This window comes from Aedes aegypti, chromosome 3, assembly GCF_002204515.2.
Source record: "Aedes aegypti strain LVP_AGWG chromosome 3, AaegL5.0 Primary Assembly, whole genome shotgun sequence".
In the NCBI taxonomy this organism is placed as follows: Eukaryota; Metazoa; Arthropoda; class Insecta; order Diptera; family Culicidae; genus Aedes; species Aedes aegypti.
The window spans coordinates 155841263-155860130 of NC_035109.1; the positions used below are offsets into that span (position 1 = coordinate 155841263).

Consider the following 18868-nt stretch of genomic DNA (forward strand, 5'->3'; position numbering starts at 1 on the left):
AGTAGTACATATTGTTGGTGGTCAGGATGAACGAGATGCCACCTGTGCAGTGCACATGTTGCACATGCTAACGCGACGCCTCTGCGAAAATAAAATGGGCACTGCATTATTTTCATATTTCCACCGCTTTTTTCAGGGATTTTTTTAGGATTTTTCTGAATGCTTTTTCATGTAATTCACCAGTAATGATTCAGGATTTCTGCAAGAATTTCCGTACAGCATGGCATAAATCTCCCACTTGGTGGGGAACATGCCCTCTGACGCAGTTTTTTTTAATTCTTCTGATGATTAATTTAAAACAGTCTTTCAGAATTTTATTAGAACTTCCGTCAGAGATTTCTCCCAGCGTTGCCACCAATACGGCTCTGCAATCCTGATGTCACGTTTGAAAAACACTTCAATGTTCTTAGTTTATCATATCTGATGAATCTCCAATATGCTTCATTTACAGAATCTTGATGATTAATTTGCGACAAACACAGTCTTGTTTTATAACTGATCCATTTATGGACTTTTTCACAAGCGAATCAGATGCTCGGAAGGCTTCCAGAATATGGCAAATGTGATCGAAATTATCTCATAAATATATATTATAATCTTGAAGATTGATGTGTTCCAAAGCTTGTGTCACAACTGTTCTGTTCATGGCTACTTTTCAGAGGAGCCAAGTGTTCGGAAGACTTTCGTAATATGGCCAACGTGGTAAAAAAATGCTTGAAATAGTCTTCAACACACGTGGTTCACCAATCATGAAAATGTATATGTCACAAGCATATTTCTGTTTTCATGATAATATTTCGATGGAAATCATTTGACAGGAAGACTTTTGGAATATGGTCACCAATGTGACCAAATATGCCTCACCATACTTGATTCGTAAAAACTTGGAAAATGATAAGTCGCAAACATTGCTTCATAACCGGTCCATATATGGCCACTTCCCCAGACCAAGTGTCCGGAAGACTACCAAAAGGCGGCCAAAATGACCAAAAATGTCCAAAGTAGTTAAAGTGACTTCGTTTCGATAAATCATGAAGAATGACATGTCGAAGCCTAAGTTTCTAAAGCATTTTGGAAAAAAATACCCCACTGCACCCCGGAACAATGTGGCCAATATCATATTCTGTATGACATATGAAAACTAGAGACGTGACCGGTTCCATTAGTGGTAAAATTTAAAAAATCTCTTCAGAAACAAGTTAGATATGATTTTTTGAGACGTTTTATAAATGCTCAAAACGTATCAAGAGAGGATAAGAGTTATGCAAAAATCCGTTATGCCAAATGACCCTCCCTTATCGTTTTCATTCAGTTTGAAATTGTGCCAAATGTTCCCTATGCCTAATGACCCAAACTGAATAATATGTATGCATTGATAGCAGTCTCAACTAGAGCTGTGTTAAATGTCATGAATATCACGCGACTTTCACAATTGAATCCTGCTAATCCTTCCCCGTGAAAAAAATCATCGGAAAATGTTTTTCCCGGTGACCTTTTCCATATTACTATCGGTTGGTAGATTTTCCAATGCTATATTTCGCATGGAAGGGTGCAGGAAACATTTAAATTTTTCCAAAATTTTGACATTTCACAGCACTGTTGAGGCTCTCAACAACCAATTCCTTTTTCAGAACTCACCTGTGCAACCAATTCCGGGAAATGTAGAACCTTATGTCAGAAGCGTGCTCCTGGACGCTGATCAGATCACTGGCCTGTGCCCGAATCGTACTCATTTTGCTGTTGTTCTTGCGATAGAACAGCACATAAGCTTCACAGTTCTGGACATCCTCCGGGCTGACTTGCGTCACCAGCTGGTCATCGAACTCGAACCATTTCCCGGTGGGTTCGTGTTTCGCAAAGCTGGTATAATGTCCGCCTCCCACCGTGCCGTGGTGACAAATGACCGCACAGAGATCGTACGAGGTCACTTCCGATTTGCAGTCCTTGTGCAGATATGGCCTCATGTCTAGTCCGTTCATGGGGAAATTAACGGGGCTGGATATTTTCGAGCTGTAGGAGAGATCGTGCCGGAAACGTTTCAAATGGACGCACAACATTTCAGGCAAGGCAAGAACACGGGAAAACTTCACCCCATTCCGGAGTTTGTTACACTTTTCGCAGCTGTACATGTTGTCTCCTTTCAGCTCGTCCGCGCTGAAGAAGGCTGCCATGCAGTCATGCAGTGTAACGGCTGGTCCCCAGAACCATGATCGAACCCAACTCCAAAAAGGCCAGTTCCAAAACCACCACATCCAGCTATCGCCGGTTACCGGATAGACCGCATCAGAGCATGTGATTCCACTGCTACTTCCAGCCACCGGAGACGAAGGATGAGCTGAAGGAGAAGGCATTCCCGGGTGGTTCTGATGCAACACTGCCAGATGATCTTTGCCGGGGATTGGTAACGATAGATCCTGAAATGTTTCTTCACGAGTTGAAATACGATCGCAGGTTAAGCATTGTACAGATGAGAGAAGCTTCCCATCAAATATGTCGCTGATGATGGACCGTTCCGGAAGTTTGTCCTTTGCAGGTTTCTGTTGTTGCTGATCACTGGAGCCGGCTTGCTGCTGCTGCTGCATAGAAGACATGCTTCCACTGCTGCTGGAGTTGCTCCGATTGCTTCCTATCGGCGATTGTTGCCGACTGTTCGAGGTTGCACTTCTTTGGTTTGCGGTGGGGCTAGGAGATCTCGAAATCATTCTAGTTCGTTTATTATTAACTGATATATCATCCGAGAGGCTCGATTGCTCCGAAACACCGCTGTCACATGTTTCATACTCTGCCTCGGATTGCGAAGGCGATGGCGAAGGACAAGGTGAATGATCTTCATTGTCTTCATCGTTCCGGCCATGCAGTGATAAAAGCTCTGGCGGTGGTTGAATAACTTCCTTCAACTCTTCATGTAGCTGATCCATGAAGCAGCGAAGAAATTCTTGGGTGTCATGCTGTTGGTAGCCTCGGAACATAGGATGTACAATTCGAATTCCATACAGGATTCCACTGGGGACAACGTACCTTCTGTTCTTACACCACATTTCCTTTATCAACTTGTGGTAATGCTTGGCCAAACCTGGCTTTGAAACGGTTTGATTTCCGAGCAAATCGGTTTCTATGATCGACCCACAATCCAGGAAGTATCCCGTTAGAGGAGGACTGTTGCTCAGTGCTTGGATGGCCGAGTTCATATAGCAAGTATTTGCTATATTCTGTAACCCGACCAGCCCATTCCATTTACCATGCTTCTCAAACTCGTCTTCTTCGCAGCTGCTATCACAGGATTCGCCACCTCCAAATCCACTGGCAAACCGATCCCCATACATCAGCAGCTTCTCGTTATTGTTGTTGGCCGAGTATCGACTGGCATCACTCGAATCGTTGCTCACCACCGAGGTTCGTCTCAGCTGCTGCTGTTGCTGTTGTTGTTGCTGCACCAGGAACACTTCGCACTCGCACAAATAGCACCATATCCTTTGAGAGGACAGGTTCATGTGGATGCAATGGGTGCGGTTCGTTTGGAAGTGGGTCGTACTGTGGTCGTTGTACTGCTCCGAGCAGCCAATGTGGAGACAATTTTTCTGCAGACATATCCACAGGTTTGGACCGTTGGCGTCGCACTCCGTACATGGTTCACCCTGGAAGAAAGTTATGGGTACCAGATTAGTATAAGAACCATAGATTGTAATGTCTTGAAGTAAGTGAATAAAATGATCTGACTACCAGAGGTTTATGAACGACCTTTCCGTTGGAATCTTGAACAGTAAATACCTCTATTGAGGATTGACTATTTTATAACCATTGCATGATTTGCTGTACAGCGAAAGAAAAAATCGATTACGCAGTTATGATATTATACGCGCGAAGTTCTACAGTTCCTATGTCAGGGTGTCTACTACCTGAAAAACCTTGGAAAACCTGGAATTCTCAGGGAATTTTATTTAACCTGGAGGAGACCTGGACTTCTCAGGAAATTTAGATCACAAACAGGGAAATTATTTTGAGGCAGTAATTTATGATAGAATATGTTGACGGCAAAGGATTTTCGTGTCAAAACCAAGAGCAACCATTATTTGCAAAAAAATTCTCCTGAATCGAAAAAAAATTTGGCTGCGCCGCTATCAAAACGCTATTTCAGCTGTCCTGAGGATCATTTCGAGTATGAAATTTTATCGACTTAACAAAACATGATTAACGTTCTTAATATCTCTATATTTAACCAGTAAAGGATTAATATATCTAGGGTCGATAGCGGGTTTCTTTTTAGAGAATTGGTCTTTATTTTTACGCGTCTCTAAAAAGTCTCTATTTTTTATGGAAGGTCTCTGAAGTTTCTATTTTAACCAGAATGATCTCTCAAGTCTCGCTTTTTATCTAGCTTGCAGATAATAGACCATTTCCGTCAGATCTAACCCCCAGTTTTTCTATTTTTCTTCGAAAGACAATAATTTTTAATGAATATTATCGCTTTCCGATTTTGTTTATATGCACTCTTGATTTTCTTATGAATTTTTGAAAACATGGATACTCACCACATTTCGAAAAATAATTCGAGATGCGGCACAGTTGGTTCAACCCTATGGGTATCAGCGTGGTGATTTTGCAACAGTTTTTCGATTCCACCCCTGCATTGGGATGCTTGTTTACATTTGGAAACGTCAAATCAGGTGCGCGCTCAAACTGACCGTGATCCCGGTCAGGGCGCCCCAAACAGGAGCGCCAACGAAACTAACATGAAATTACTCAAACAAGGTCTTCCTGTTGGAAAATATATTTTCCTCCACGGATTCAAAATTCAAAACCATCCCCCCAAACAACAAATCTCTCATCCACCCAACAGTTACGGTACCAGTAGTTCTATTAGAGACTATTTTAGCTTTTCATGCCGACAAATGCCTAAATCTATCTGTTGGCTGTTCTGGGAATTTTGAGCGGCTGTTGCTGCCTCTAGGCGGGAATCTTCCGGCTTATTCAATTCTCGTCGGCACAAAACAGAGAGATCAGGCATCTGTCGACTACAATCCTTGCATTACAGAACCGTGTAGTGTTCGCCAGGTGTGGCCATAACCGGCCGAAGCGGTGAAGGTGGTTTCCGCGGTGATTACGGAGACTTCAGGAACCGTGAAGGAAGAAGGGAGCGAAACCAGCGGAGCCCATTATGATGAATGAAAACATAAACAAAAATCATCTGGTCATGCCAGCTGATCTTAAATTCACCACAACGTGGTGGCAAAACCATAGGGGAAAAAGGGGTCTGCATTTTTTTCGAGGTGAAACAAATTGTAGGGGACCGAGGGGTGAAATAACGTTCCGCAAGTTTTTCATTGTTTTCTAATAGATAAAGGCTTTGAAACATATCGGTTCCTTAGGAAAGTTTGTTCACTAAATTGACAGAAAGCATATAAGCCAATAAAAAAATTTCATGGAAATAATCTATTATGATGCATTCTTGTCTCATATTTCTTAAGAACAGCTTCAAGAATTCGTCATCAAACGCCAACATCCCACCGCAAAATCGCTAGTGTTTGGAGGGGATTTTAACCTCCAAATTGCCAAATCATCACCTCTAAGTTAGTTCTAATACCCTCCGTTGTATGAAATATGGTGACGCGTCGATCGTCGCAAGTTTATCGTTAAACAGTCAATAGACCATTTCCGTCAGATCTAACCCCCAGTTTTTGTATTTTTCTTCGAAAGACAATCATTTTTAATGAATATTAACGCTTTCAGATTTTGTTTATATGCACTCCTGATTTTCTTACAAATTTTTGAAAACATGGATACTCACCACATTTTGAAAAATAATTCGAGATGCGGCACAGTTTGTTCAACCCTATGGGTATCATCGTAGTGATTTTGCAACAGTTTTTCGATTCCACCCCTGCATTGGGTTGCTTGTTTACATTTGGAAACGTCAAATCAGGTGCGCGCTCAAACTGACTGTGATCCCGGTCAGGGCGCCCCAAACAGAATTTCCAACGAAACTAACCTGAAATTACTCAAACAAACGTTTTTGAACCAGGTTGGAACTTGCCCAACCCGTTCTGAACCACAGTTTCAACTTCAACCCGATTCAGGTTTTCCTTTAGGAAAATATATTTTCCTCCACTGATTCAAAATTCAAAACCACCCCCTAACAACAAATCTCTCATCCACCCAACAGTACCGTTAGTTCTATTAGAGGCTATTCATGCCGACAAATGCCTAAATCTATTTGTTGGCTGTTGACCCGGAAGCTTTCCGCCTTGAGGCAGCAACAGCCGTGCAAGGAAATTTTGAGCGGCTGTTGCCGCCTCTAGGCGGGAATCTTCCGGCTTATTCAATCTGCGTCGGCACAAAATAGAGAGATCATGCATCTGTCGACTACAATCCTTGCGTTGCAGAACCGTGTAGTGTTCGCCGGGTGCGGTCATAACCGGCCGAAGCGGTGAAGGTGGTTCCCGCGGTGATTACGGAAACTGCAGGAACCATGAAAATCATCTGATCATGCCAGCTGATCTTAAATTCACCACAACGTGGTGACAAAACCATAGGGGAAAAAGAGGTCTACATTTTTTCGAGGTGAAACAAATTGTAGGGAACCGAGGGGTGAACTAACGTGCCGCAAGTTTTTCATTGTTTTCTAATAGTTAAAGGCTCCAAAACATATCGGTTCCTTAGGAAAGTTTGTTCAGTAAATTGACAGAAAGCATATAAGCCAATAAAAAATTTTCACGGAAATGGTCTATTGTGGTTTCTCCAGGCATCTCATCTAAAATACTATCAGGCCCTCCAAAAATTGTCCAAGAAATTTTTCCTCCAATTCTTTCTTTAATTTTTCAAAGAATGCTTAAAGAAAAAAAATCTTCACAATGCGCATTAAAAAAATCCTTGAGCAACAGTAATTTTCTCAGACATTACTTTGAAAAGTTTTCCCAAAGACTATCCAAGGACTTCCTCCAGATATTTTTTTCCACTAACTTCTTAATCGAATTCTCCAGAGTTTTTCGATAAAATTCGTTCAAGGATTATTTTCCAAGAACCCCGGTAAGAATTTTTACGCCATTTATCTACGATGATTCCAAAAAATTAGCTCCAAAATTGAATCTATGTATTAAGAACATTTCGAATAATTCCTGAAATTCGACCTGTGTTTCATTATTAAGTTCCATTGATTTTTTTTAAAGGAATTTCTCCAGCATTTCATCCAAAGATTACTGGAGTTCTTACAAAATAAATCCATTAATTACTCAAAAAATCCCCGTGGAATATTCAAGAAGTCATGTAGGCTTCGTGGCCGTGCGGTTAGCGGCATCAGTCGTTTAGGCGTATCGTGTGTGGGTTCGATTCCCGCTCTAGTCGGTGGAAACTTTTCGTCAAACGAAAAATTCAGCATTGGGCTACTGGGTGTTTCGTGTTGTTCGTTGCCTAATGTTTGTGATCGTTCAATCTGCAGCCTTGAGCTGAAGACGGTGTAAATTGTCTTTTAAAAAGTTCATTTAGGGTTCCACACCAGATAACACTACAGCATTTTTTTTTTAAGAAATCCTCCGATTATTCCTACATTGTCCAGAGATCCATTTTTTTTTCTTTAAAAAATATTGTCAAATTTCCTCAACAGTGAGTTCTTCTAGAAGTCCTTATTCATCAAGGACAACTTAAGAACATACACAAATTTTAACAGAAGTTACCTTAAGATTTGCTTCGGGAATACGTCACGATTTTTTTTTCAGCGACTTCTCAGCGTTCTAGAAAATTTCATTCACATTTCTTTAGAGAAATACATGGAAAACTCCTGGAAGAATGCTTGATTTTTGTAAAGCTTTCTTGAGAAATCTCTTAGAATTATCGGATGACTTTCCAAAGAAATCTTAGGAGTAATCTCCCAAGTAAATCTTAAAGTTATCCTTAGAGAATTTTTGAGTTAAAATATTGAAGAAAATCCTGAGAAATCCTTCGAGACATCTGAATTAGTTTCTGGTTGAATATACCAACATGTTGTAAACGGGATAAAATTCTGGAGGACTAAGGACTTCCTTAACACTTCAGTCGTCGCGCTGTTGTATTTTGTACAACAGTTATGAAAAAATCTCGCTTATCGTACACAGCATCAGCGTGGTGGTTCTGACGTTGACAAACCGCGCGACGACTGAAGGGTTAAAAAATATCAGAAATAATATATGAAGGAATTCCTTTTGGAATCTCTGAGGCATTTAGAGTGATAATTTTTGGAAAAATCCAGGTTTTATTTTAAGATATCCAAAACATTTTTTTTTTCAGAAATTCCTTAGGAAAATTTCTAGAAATATTTCGTGGGAAATAATCACTAAAATTTAGTGAATGATGAACTATAATTCAGTGAATTTAATGAACTTCTGAAGAAAAAAAATCGCTGAACTAGAGTTATCTATCCATGCATCTAACCTGCAGAAATTCTTTATCGTGATGTCACGAGAAATTTCCAAAACAAGTTTTATAAATATTCTCTGAGAAATGTCCGGTTGTATCAAACTTGTCTCTAATGATTACTGTTAGGTTTCGTTTTTTTTATTACCGTTTGGTCTCTTTTTGGTATCTTTTAAGTTCTTCTGTTTAGTCTTTTTTTTTTCAGGAAAGAGTTCTTTTACCATGAGAAAGAGAGGGTCAGTGTTTGGATTTCGATCCAAATAGGCCGATCGAACCATCGAAGTTCGTGAACCATAACAATTCGTGGCACATCGCAATCGGAGAGCCCCATGAATGTAAACATTCACTCTTCCGTTTAGTACGTGACGCGAGAGCGTTCAAGAGCAGTAACTCTCACAGACTACAGCAGTATCGAGCCATTCGGGTGATTAATGTTTTGCATAAAAATGGTAATAACTTTCATATTTTCTGGTAATGCACCCTTTAACAACCTAATTATAATCTATTGGATCATCAAACACCTCTTTAGTTGTAAACATAGCACAGAAAATGGAAAATATTCGCCTCTGTTTCTTGATCAGAATGAGACTCCCTTTGAACCAGTGCTGGGAATGGTAATAGTAGTAGGCTTGAATTTTCGCGAAAATCACGTGGCAGTACAGTAGTTCAAAAACGTGAACCTCATCAAGTAGCCTATGTTGGGTGCACGAATTTTCTAAATCATGAGTGTCATTGAAGGCTCTAAATGCGGGAAATGCAGCGGGAAATAGAACATTTTTCTACAGTAGTTTTGGGTTGCCCTTAGCAACGGGTGTTTTGCTATTTTCAAGGCATTTTGCCTACAGCAGCGATGGGCGTGAGTTTCACTGGCTTTGCTGACTATGATTGGCTTTGCTTGGCTACTGTAGAGTGATTTTCAGATTATTTCCCAACCCTGCTTTGAACCTTTACAAACAACTTAAAACCAATGTTTATGGAAAAATCTAATCTCTCAATATGATTTATCTTTCCGGTCGTCACGCGGTTGACCATCGCCAGAGGCTCCACGTTGTTGCTGAGAACGAAAAAAAAAAAGGTTTTTTAAGGTGCAAGAAAAAATGAAGCAAATGTCGAAAATGAAAAAGCAGTTTTCGTCCTTGAAATCAACAAATCGGAAAAAATAAAAACACACAGCCTTTTTATTTTGCAAATAAAACAGCTGTGTGTTTTTATTTTTTTCAATTTGTCGATTTTAACGCCGAAAACTGCTTTTTCACTTTTGACATTTGCTCATTTTTACTTGGGCCTTAACTGTGAATGAGCACCCCTTGAAAACTGCATAAATTCTTGAAATTTAATCTGAAATAACATGCAACCCCAAAGCTGAAGAGGAAATGAAGCAATAGGCATTTTATAAGTCAGTGTTCAAAACTCAAAGAAAAATAAATAAATGATGTTCGAAAAACTGCCCATATTGCCCCGAATGGCTCTTTTAAGGTGAAGATGAATCGAAGCCAAAGTTCAAATTTTCAAGAGCACGGATCTGGAGAACCGAACATTTGTTCAAGCTGAAAACTTAATCGATTGGTCACTAGCAGGTGGTGACCAATCGATTAGGTTTTCAGCTCAAACGGATGTTTGGTTCTCCAGATCCATGCTCTTGAAAATTTGAACTTTGGCTTCGATTCATCTTCACCTTAAATTTCGTCATTTCAGAAAGATAATGTTTGACAGTTAGAATGTTCTTAAAAATTATATCTTCTTGCACGGAGTGTTTATGAATACTAATAACTTTCAAGTGTAGTAACAAAATAATTGAATTATTAGATTATATGAGATTATTTTGCAATCAAAAGTGGGGTGCTCATATCAACCCATCAGTAAAAAAATGAAAAACGACAAATTTTGAAAAATCAATCATTCATCCGTGAACTTTTTATAAGATAAAGGAAATCATTCGAAACTTGTGTATTCATCTAAAAAAAGGTTGGAAATCATGCAAACATTCGAAAAATTCATAATATTTTCAGCACTTTTATCGACTTTTTCTTAAGGTGGCCAAGCTGCCCCATTTTCCCCTATCTGCCGTTGGAAGAATTAGCAAAAAAAATGTCAGGAAATCTCCGAAAATCTTGGATCTTGTCAGTGAGCTGGCCAAAATCTACCATTTAAGATTCGTCACATTTATTCACCAATCAAGAGAAACGACACTTGCTCTCAATGGCTTCGCGGACCCCCTGAGAGCTCTTCACGCCCCCCTAGGGGTCCGTGGGCCACCGGTTGAGAACCCCTGATGTAAAAGATTACCACAGAATACTGGGAGTAGGTTTTACAGAGTACTATTTCTCTTTCTACAATTTGGTGGATGGTTAACAAATTATCTCACGCTGAATTGGGACTTTTTCACCCATCCATCCATTTGATGAGATATTCTCCGTTTAATCCATTTCAGATCCAATTCCAATTACGTGTGCTCGACTCATACCGACTAACTTGTTAAGACTTGTCAGCGTGACAACTGTCGGCAGCATTTCCCATAAGAACTGCTGGGAAATCGGTTCAGCAACTCAAAATCAGCCACATTTCGAGTATTTATTTTAATAAATGACTTCTCTGGCTTTTTTTTCTGTCTCGGGAATCTTATCAAGAAGAAGCTGACAAAACAAGGAATCATCTGAATGTATTGATTTTGATTGTAATAATAGTCGAATGGTGCCGAAGTCGTAAATAACTCTATCGTTTATGAAATTCTTCGATAATTTCTTTAAGAATAAAGGCAGCAATTGTCGTAGATTTTTTTTTCTTTCTTAAAGATTTTCTTGTCACAAAATAAAAAAAAATCGTTCAAAAAACTCTATTTGAAAAATCCAAATTTTGAGCATTCCTCGGATAATATCTGGAACTGAGATCTATCGATTCAACTTCCTTATTTCAATCGAGAGATTTTAAATAATAATTTGTCCTGCGGAGTAGTTGTACCGTTTTTGACATAAGTTAGTTCATTGTGCAAGAAAAAGGATACATACAGTAACCCCACGCAGTTGAATCACCCACAATCAGCTGATTTAAGGTGAAGATGAATCGAAGCCAAACTTCAAATTTTCAGAACACTGATCTGGAGAACCTAACATCCGTTTAAGCTGAAAACTTAATCCATTGGTCACTACTGGTTGTTTGGTTCTCCAGATCCGTGCAATTGAAAATTTGAAGTTTGGTTTCGATTCATCTCCACCTTAAGGTAAAGATGCATCGAAGCCAAACCTCAAATTTTCAAAAGCACGAATCTGGAGAACCAAACATCCGTTACAGCTGAAAACTTAATCGATTGGTCACACGCTGGTGGTGACCAATCGATTAGGTTTCCAGCTCAAACGGGTGTTCGATTCTCCAGATTTGTGCTCTTGAAAATTTGAGGTTTGGCTTCGATTTATCTTCACCTTAACAAGACAAAATTTTTATCAAACTTATCACAAAACATCACATAATCATTTTTACTGATAAGCAACACATAGTGTTCAGCCATTCCAAGGCTTTTTATCTCAGTAGGGTCAGGTGGGGCAAGATGAGCACCCTAAGGATAAACGCGATTTAAGCCTACTTAAACGTTCTTACTTTGGTGAAATTGGTAACCATCCTCAACTTTTACATTATTACTTTGACCTCCAACCATTAAAAGTTTCAAAAAGTTATAAATAGTTTTCTAAATAACACGTTAAAAAATAGCTTTTTTATCATCGGTCAAACATACTCCGGGGCAAGATGGGCACCCCCATAAAAAGATGAAATTTACTAAAGAGAACTATTATTTTTCAATGTTTGTTTGTTTGTTTGTGTATTTATGACACTTTACACCAGAAGGGTGCATTCGTGTCAGACTTTAAAATTGAATTTAACAATTCACATTACAATTTTTTGAACAGTTCAGTATCATGTAAAAATTTCAAAAGTTTCTTGATGCTGTCTTCTTCATTACCAAGAGCCTCTCGGAGATTTGCGTCGATGTTGTTTTCTTGTCGTTCTTGCTCGTACTTCCGGCATTCAAGAATTATATGCCGCACGTCTATAGTCGTTCCACAGCACTCGCAAGTGGGCGGAGGTTCTTTTTTCAACAAAAAGGTGTGTGTGAGTCGCGTATGGCCGATTCTCAGTCGAGATAGCACACGTTGATCGGCTGCGCTACCGTGATCTCTCCAGCGAACTGTGTCAGGCTTCACTTCTCTTAACTTCGCATCTCGGGATTCATACCACTGTCTATCCCATTGGTGACGTATTGATTTTCTGATGGCTCTCAATGCGTCCTCGCCTGCAAGTGGTATATCAATGGCCGGATTCCTTCTAGCCTCGTTAGCTAGTCGGTCAGCCTCGGTGTTTCCCTTGATGCCTGCGTGTCCAGGGATCCAACAGAATCGGACCGGTTTAGTTCTCGCGACACTCTCGATTTCCTGGATCCAAGGGTGCTTGGATTTACCTGCTTCCAAGGCCTGCAGGCAACTAGCCGAATCCGTTAGAATTACTATCTCGCGACGTACATTTGGAATCGACATTGCCATTTTTATGGCGTAGGCCTCCGCCGAGAACACGCTACACTCACTTGGAAGGCTGTACGTACCTGTTAGACCGGTAGTATAGAATGCCGCACCAACTGTATCTTCAGTCTTGGAGCCATCGGTGTATATGACAGTCGATTGATTAAAGCGGGTAGACAGCAAATGTTGCACAACGGGGCGAACTTTCTCCGGTGGATCACCGGCCTGTATCTTTCTCTTCACATCCCATACGATTGAAGGCTTTCGTGCGTGCCACACACGATCGCTCTGTCTGACGATATGACCGATAGATGGGAGCGCTGCACCTGTTATTTCGACCAGACGATCTGATGTTCGCTGAATTAACGGTAGGTTGTTATTATCCCGATTTTTCGAGATTATTCGGATGGCCATTCGCGCTGTGGCCTGTAACGCCAACAATTCGAATGGGAGCATTCCCGCTTCGGCCATGACCGAACTTATAGGGCTGGTAACAAAAGCTCCAGATGCAAATCGGACCATCTTGTTGTACGTTGGAGCGAGTGTCTGCAAAGTTGCTGGTCCTCCTCTGCTCAATAGTCCAATCCCATAAGTTAGTTTTGCGGTGACAAGGGCCGAACCAACTTGTAGAAGGGTTGTTCGGTTGCCACGAGGAAGCTTAGCTCCAATCATCTGAAGGATCCGTAATCGAGATTCACACGCTTTCTTCACCGCTTGGCAGTGAGGTTTGAACGTTAATGTTCTATCTAGGGTTATGCCAAGAACCCTTAAACGGTTGGTTTTTGGTACGGGAATCCGATCGATGGTGATTTCGTGTGCCGGCTCTCGCCGCGCATTTGGACTACAGTAAAAAACGTGCGATTTCACTGCAGATATGGCGAACCCGACACTCTTCGCCCAGTTATCTACAGCCTTCACGGCGGCCTGTAATTTTCGGTGCAACTTTTGATTTTTCTCTCCTCGTACAACAAGGAGGATGTCGTCGGCGTATAAAAGAACGTCGACTCCTTTCGGTATTACCCGAAATATTGGTTGCATTGCAGCGAGAAACAGAGTCACTGACAGTACAGAACCTTGTGGCACTCCGTTTTCCAGCTCATGTTCACGAGAAATATATCCACCTACGGAAACCTGGAACGTTCGCTCCAAGAGGAAGCTTCGCAGCATATTCATCATGCGACCCCGTATGCGCCACGACTTGAGTGTTCGTAGGATACCATTTCGCCAGGTTGTATCGTACGCTTTCGATAGGTCTAGGGACGCTATCAAGCAGTGCTCATCGACTGTTGGCAGTGATCGCTCTAGCTCGGCAAAGTATGTATCAGTGCCACGTCCCGCACGGAAAGCGTGTTGACGCTTGTCAAGACGGCCACTCGATTCTAATTCAGTGATGAGTCGACGGTTCACAATTCGCTCGAGAAGCTTTGCCATGCAACTAGTAAGTGAGATTGGACGGAAGGCAGCAGGTCCGGAATCTTGACAGTGCGGCTTCGGGATGGGAATGATGAGAGCATTCCGCCAGCTGGAAGGAAATTCACCACTGTGCCAAATTTTGTTAAGGAGCTCAAGCAGTATCATTTTAACGGATATAGGAAGTCGTTGAAGCAGCGGGTACCCTATCATATCAGTACCTGTAGAAGCACCTCGCCCTTTGTCGAGAGCCCACAGAAGTTCGGCTAGGGTTATGTCAACGTTGTACACGTCGCCGGTATTAGGCGAAACATCTATGGACTCTCTCTCAGCTGCCATTTTCGCCATCTGAAATGATGGAGGGTAGCTAGACGTCGCCGATCTTTCGCCGTAGTATTTCGCCAGTTCTTCTGCTACTTCTTCGGGATTGTCCGTGAATCCGTTTGCCCGCTTCAGTACAACCGGACACCTTTGTCGATTCCCACGTAGTGTGTTGACCGTACGCCACAGTTCGGTCGTCGTGCTGTTCGGCGAGATTTTACTGACGAAATTTTCCCACGATTGTTCCTTAGCTTCTTTGATCGTCTTGCGCGCCTCTGCCCTTGCTGCTTGGAATCTTGCTAACGCTTCTGGTTGGTCTGGGTTGATCTGCTGTAGACGTCGGAGCGACCGGAGACACTTTCGTCGCCGGCGAATTGCAACCTTCGCTTCGGGGCACCACCATGGAACCGCTTTAGGTCCGATTCGTCCACTGGTACGCGGAATGGACTTAGTCGCGGCTGCGATAATTTTTTCAGTGAAGCTTATAACGTCCCACTCGATCTCTGGACGGATGGTTTCCGTTGTGATTCGTTCATATAACTCCCAATCAGCTTGGTCGTAGAGCCATTTTCGACGCGTTGTTTGCTGGTTTGACCACCCAGGCATGGAAATCTTTATCGGAAAGTGGTCGCTGTTGTGTGAATCTGATAGGGTTCGCCAGGTGAACCTCCGAGCCAGACTCTCCGAGCAGATGGTCACATCGATCGCCGAAGTGTTGCCCGAGACCGGATCGATGCGGGTAGCTGAGCCGTCATTCAAGATCACCAGTTGCTTCGTCAGGGTTGTTTCGGCTATGAATCGCCCAAGCGCGTTTGATTGGTGCGATCCCCATGCGATGTGGTGAGCGTTGAAATCTCCCAGTAGCAGAATCGGACCTTCTAGCTGATCGAATAGTTCACCCAGTGCGGTATGGCACTGAGTTGAACTCGGCGGAATATACACAGACACCACAGTTGCCTGGATTGGTGCGTGGAGGCGAGCAGCAACGAGATGCAGAGAGGTATCGACTTGGATGCGCTCGAACGGTATGCCTTCCCGGATGGCAAGTCCTACACCGTGTTGCCAGTAGTTGACGTTCCTCGATTGTAACAGCAAAGTGTAGTTTCTGCCTACGAAGTTTGGTGGAACAACAGCCTGGTTCACTTTGGTCTCCTGCAAAGCTACGACGCACGGCTCGAGTTCGGAGATGAGCAGCTTTAGCTCGCTGATGTTGGCCCGAAGACCACGGATATTCCACTGGAGGGCGAAGCAGCAGCCGGAGCGACTATCCATGGTTGATCGTGTGGTGGATGACGAGGTGGATGTTCTTCGGATCGGTGGGTCTGCTGTGGGAGAAAGAGGAAGTGCGGTAGCCTCTGACGAAGAAGGAATCGAACTATCACTTGCCTGTGGGACGCTTTGTCCCACAGTACCAGCTGCTGTCGAAACCATTACACTAGTTCTGCCAATACCGACAACAGCCGGCACTGGGGAAGCGCTTTGTGTAATGTTTCTGCGGTGAACTCTCGAAGGGCCTTCTCCGAGGGATGGTGGTGATGCGGCATACCCTGAAAGATAATCAGGCGCAGCAGCAACCGTTTGGGATGGGAATTTAGAAAGACTGACCTGTGGGACGTCTTGTCCCACAGTGCCAGCCATTGCCGAAACTACTACACGACTGCTTCCAGAAACACCGGCAATAGCTGGCACTGGGGAAAGACTTTGTGTAGTATCGTCGGTGATGTGGTTGTTGAAAACGAGGTGGTAGGTTGATGCTAGCTGATGTCGATTGGGATTTGATACGGTTGGTGCGGTTTGGTGAGGTTCTGAAAATATTGCAGGCGCAGCAGTACCTGTTTGTGATTGATAATCGATAAGACTGACCTGTGGGACGTCTTGCCCCACAGTGCCAGCCATTGCCGAAACTACTACACGACTGCTTCCAGAAACACCGGCAATAGCTGGCACTGGGGAAAGACTTTGTGTAGTATCGTCGGTGTTCTCGTTGTTGGTTTCGATGCTGTTGCTTGATATTGGTACGGTGTGGATGGTACCTCGGTGGGTTTGCAATGTCGTGGTGTCATGTTGGATTCCATCGGCTACGGAGGTGAACTCGCCATCAACGGGTTGGGGTAAGACGTCCCGGATGACTCCTTCAGCCTGCCGTACTTGCGTCGGAAGAGGTACTACACTTTCCCTACTTCCGAACCGAAAAGTCTCGTTGTCAGTGTTCGTGCGGAGGTCGTCGTTATATTCCGAACGTTGTTCAAGTATGGGGTTATCGAAGACGCTGGTTAGGGGGTGTCTCCGATACCTCAGACTCTTCGCCGGAATACTCCATCTGAGTCAGATCATGGGTAGTGGGTGCGGTCTTCTTCGGAGGTGGGCTGGTATCTGGCGAGGTGGCTGGTTTGGGGTACACGAATTTTGGAGGTCTTCCACGCTTGGTCTCCTGAACGGCCGGGGAGTTGTTCCTTGAACGTGTCATCGGGCCAGCCGTGGACTGGGCCACTCGTTGCTCTCGGCTGTGGCGGGGCTTCTCAACGACGATGGTTTCGCTCACATGATGCACTCTTTCTGTGTTAGACTGCTGCTTGACCTGCTTGATGAAAGCCATCATCTGCTCGATTCTCTCCTCTTTCTTTTTGTTGTCTTCCTGTAGCCTGGCGATTTCCTTATCTTTTTCGAGCATGGCCGCTTCCAGCTCCTTCAGCTTCCTCTCAAAAACGCTCTGTTGGGCCGCTACCTGGGCGAAGCTACCAGCTTGTTGCTCCACGCGTTTTCTGGCCTCCGGGAAACTCAGGTTTTCGCTCACTTTAATTTTAATCACTTGCACTTCCTTTTTGTATACCGGACACTGGCGATTGGTTGGCCGATGATCCCCCTTGCAATTACGGCACGACGGAGCTTCACCGCATTCTTCCCCGTGGAAGTTCTGCGAACAATTGACGCAGCGTTGCGGTCCAGGGCAACGAACACGAGTGTGCCCGTAGCTGAAGCAGCCGTAGCAGAGCATCGGGTTTGGAAAGTAGGGGCGAGTAGCGACACGCAGCAAGCCAACTTTCATATACTCCGGGTACGTGGTCCTACAGAACGTAAGGATCAGCGCCGGTGTATTGACCCTTTTGCCACCTTCATTTCGGGTGATACGCTGCACACGAATCACCTTCTGGCTAATCATCTCCGTCAAGATGTCCTTTTCCTCCATCTGAATTAGGTCCATGCAGGAAATGACGCATCTACTAATATTCAAATTGGGATGAGGGACGACCTCTACCTCAGTTCCATCAATTAGCTTCGTTAACTTAAGTAACTTGGCTACTTGGGCTGGGTCGCGAACTCTTAGGGTGTATTTTGCACCCTGCGCTTCGGATTTCGCGCTCTCAATAGGTCCGCCGGCACATGCCTCAACCGATTTCCCGGTAATGTACGGGTTAATCGGTAACGCTACTCCGTTTTTCCCAGACAGTTGCAGGAACGTCAACTCACCAAATTGGTTCGTTGGGTCCATGTACTCCGGTACTCTACGTTTGACAGTCCCACCTGGGTCGCCGCTACTAGCGGCCGCCATGTTGATTCACGTGGAAAAAACTTCCACTGGCAACGGTCACCCGTTACCTACCCCAATTGGCGATAAAAAAATAAAAGGAAAGATCCTACCTTATTTTCTCAAGTGATAAAGTTCTCAGAACTGCTACTTTTCTGTAATTTCAAATACAAAACATTAATTTTACTTCAATTAGTTTTTTTTAAGCATTCAACTTACATTTCGTTTTAAAAAATTTCAATCCACGTCGCTCCAACAAGATGAACCCGAAATTTTCAATAAAATTCTGAAATGCATTCTAAAAGATAATTGTGCTTAGTTATTTGGCATTTTACGAAATTTACACTAAAAAGCTTACCATGAAATCTCCGAGTATCCCAAATCTGCGAAGAGTGGATCAAAAAGATGCGCCATCTTGAAATTCTGCTATAAGTTTTCACATGTGCACATCACATAGACTTTATCGGGTAACATCCATAACATTTGGTCATGTATAATTTACCGGTATAACAGATAAAAATTATTAGGTATCCTATTAATTTTTACGTGTTTTGTACATAAAATTTAATGGATACACATAAGATGAATATGAATGCGACAATCGTAGAAGTATGTGACGTTTTTAATACTATCTATGATATTTCTTCGTTCAGTGAATGAGAACGGCCGGGAAACCGGCTGACGGCGATTTGTTTGGCCGTTTCGAAGCACGTGGGTGTCACTT

The 18868-nt window shown here is 42.9% G+C and overlaps 1 protein-coding gene across 3 annotated transcripts in view; it reads right to left on the reverse strand.

Moving 5' to 3' along the window:
• LOC5572305 (ubiquitin carboxyl-terminal hydrolase 20) overlaps window positions 1-18868 on the reverse strand; it is a 54640-nt gene that overhangs the window by 21116 nt on the left and 14656 nt on the right. For all 3 annotated transcript variants that reach the window (XM_001653949.2, XM_021854463.1, XM_021854464.1), the window contains exon 3: window positions 1639-3635. In XM_001653949.2, the coding sequence (XP_001653999.2) occupies window positions 1639-3635 (1997 nt within the window). The remainder of the gene's footprint in view (window positions 1-1638; window positions 3636-18868) is intronic.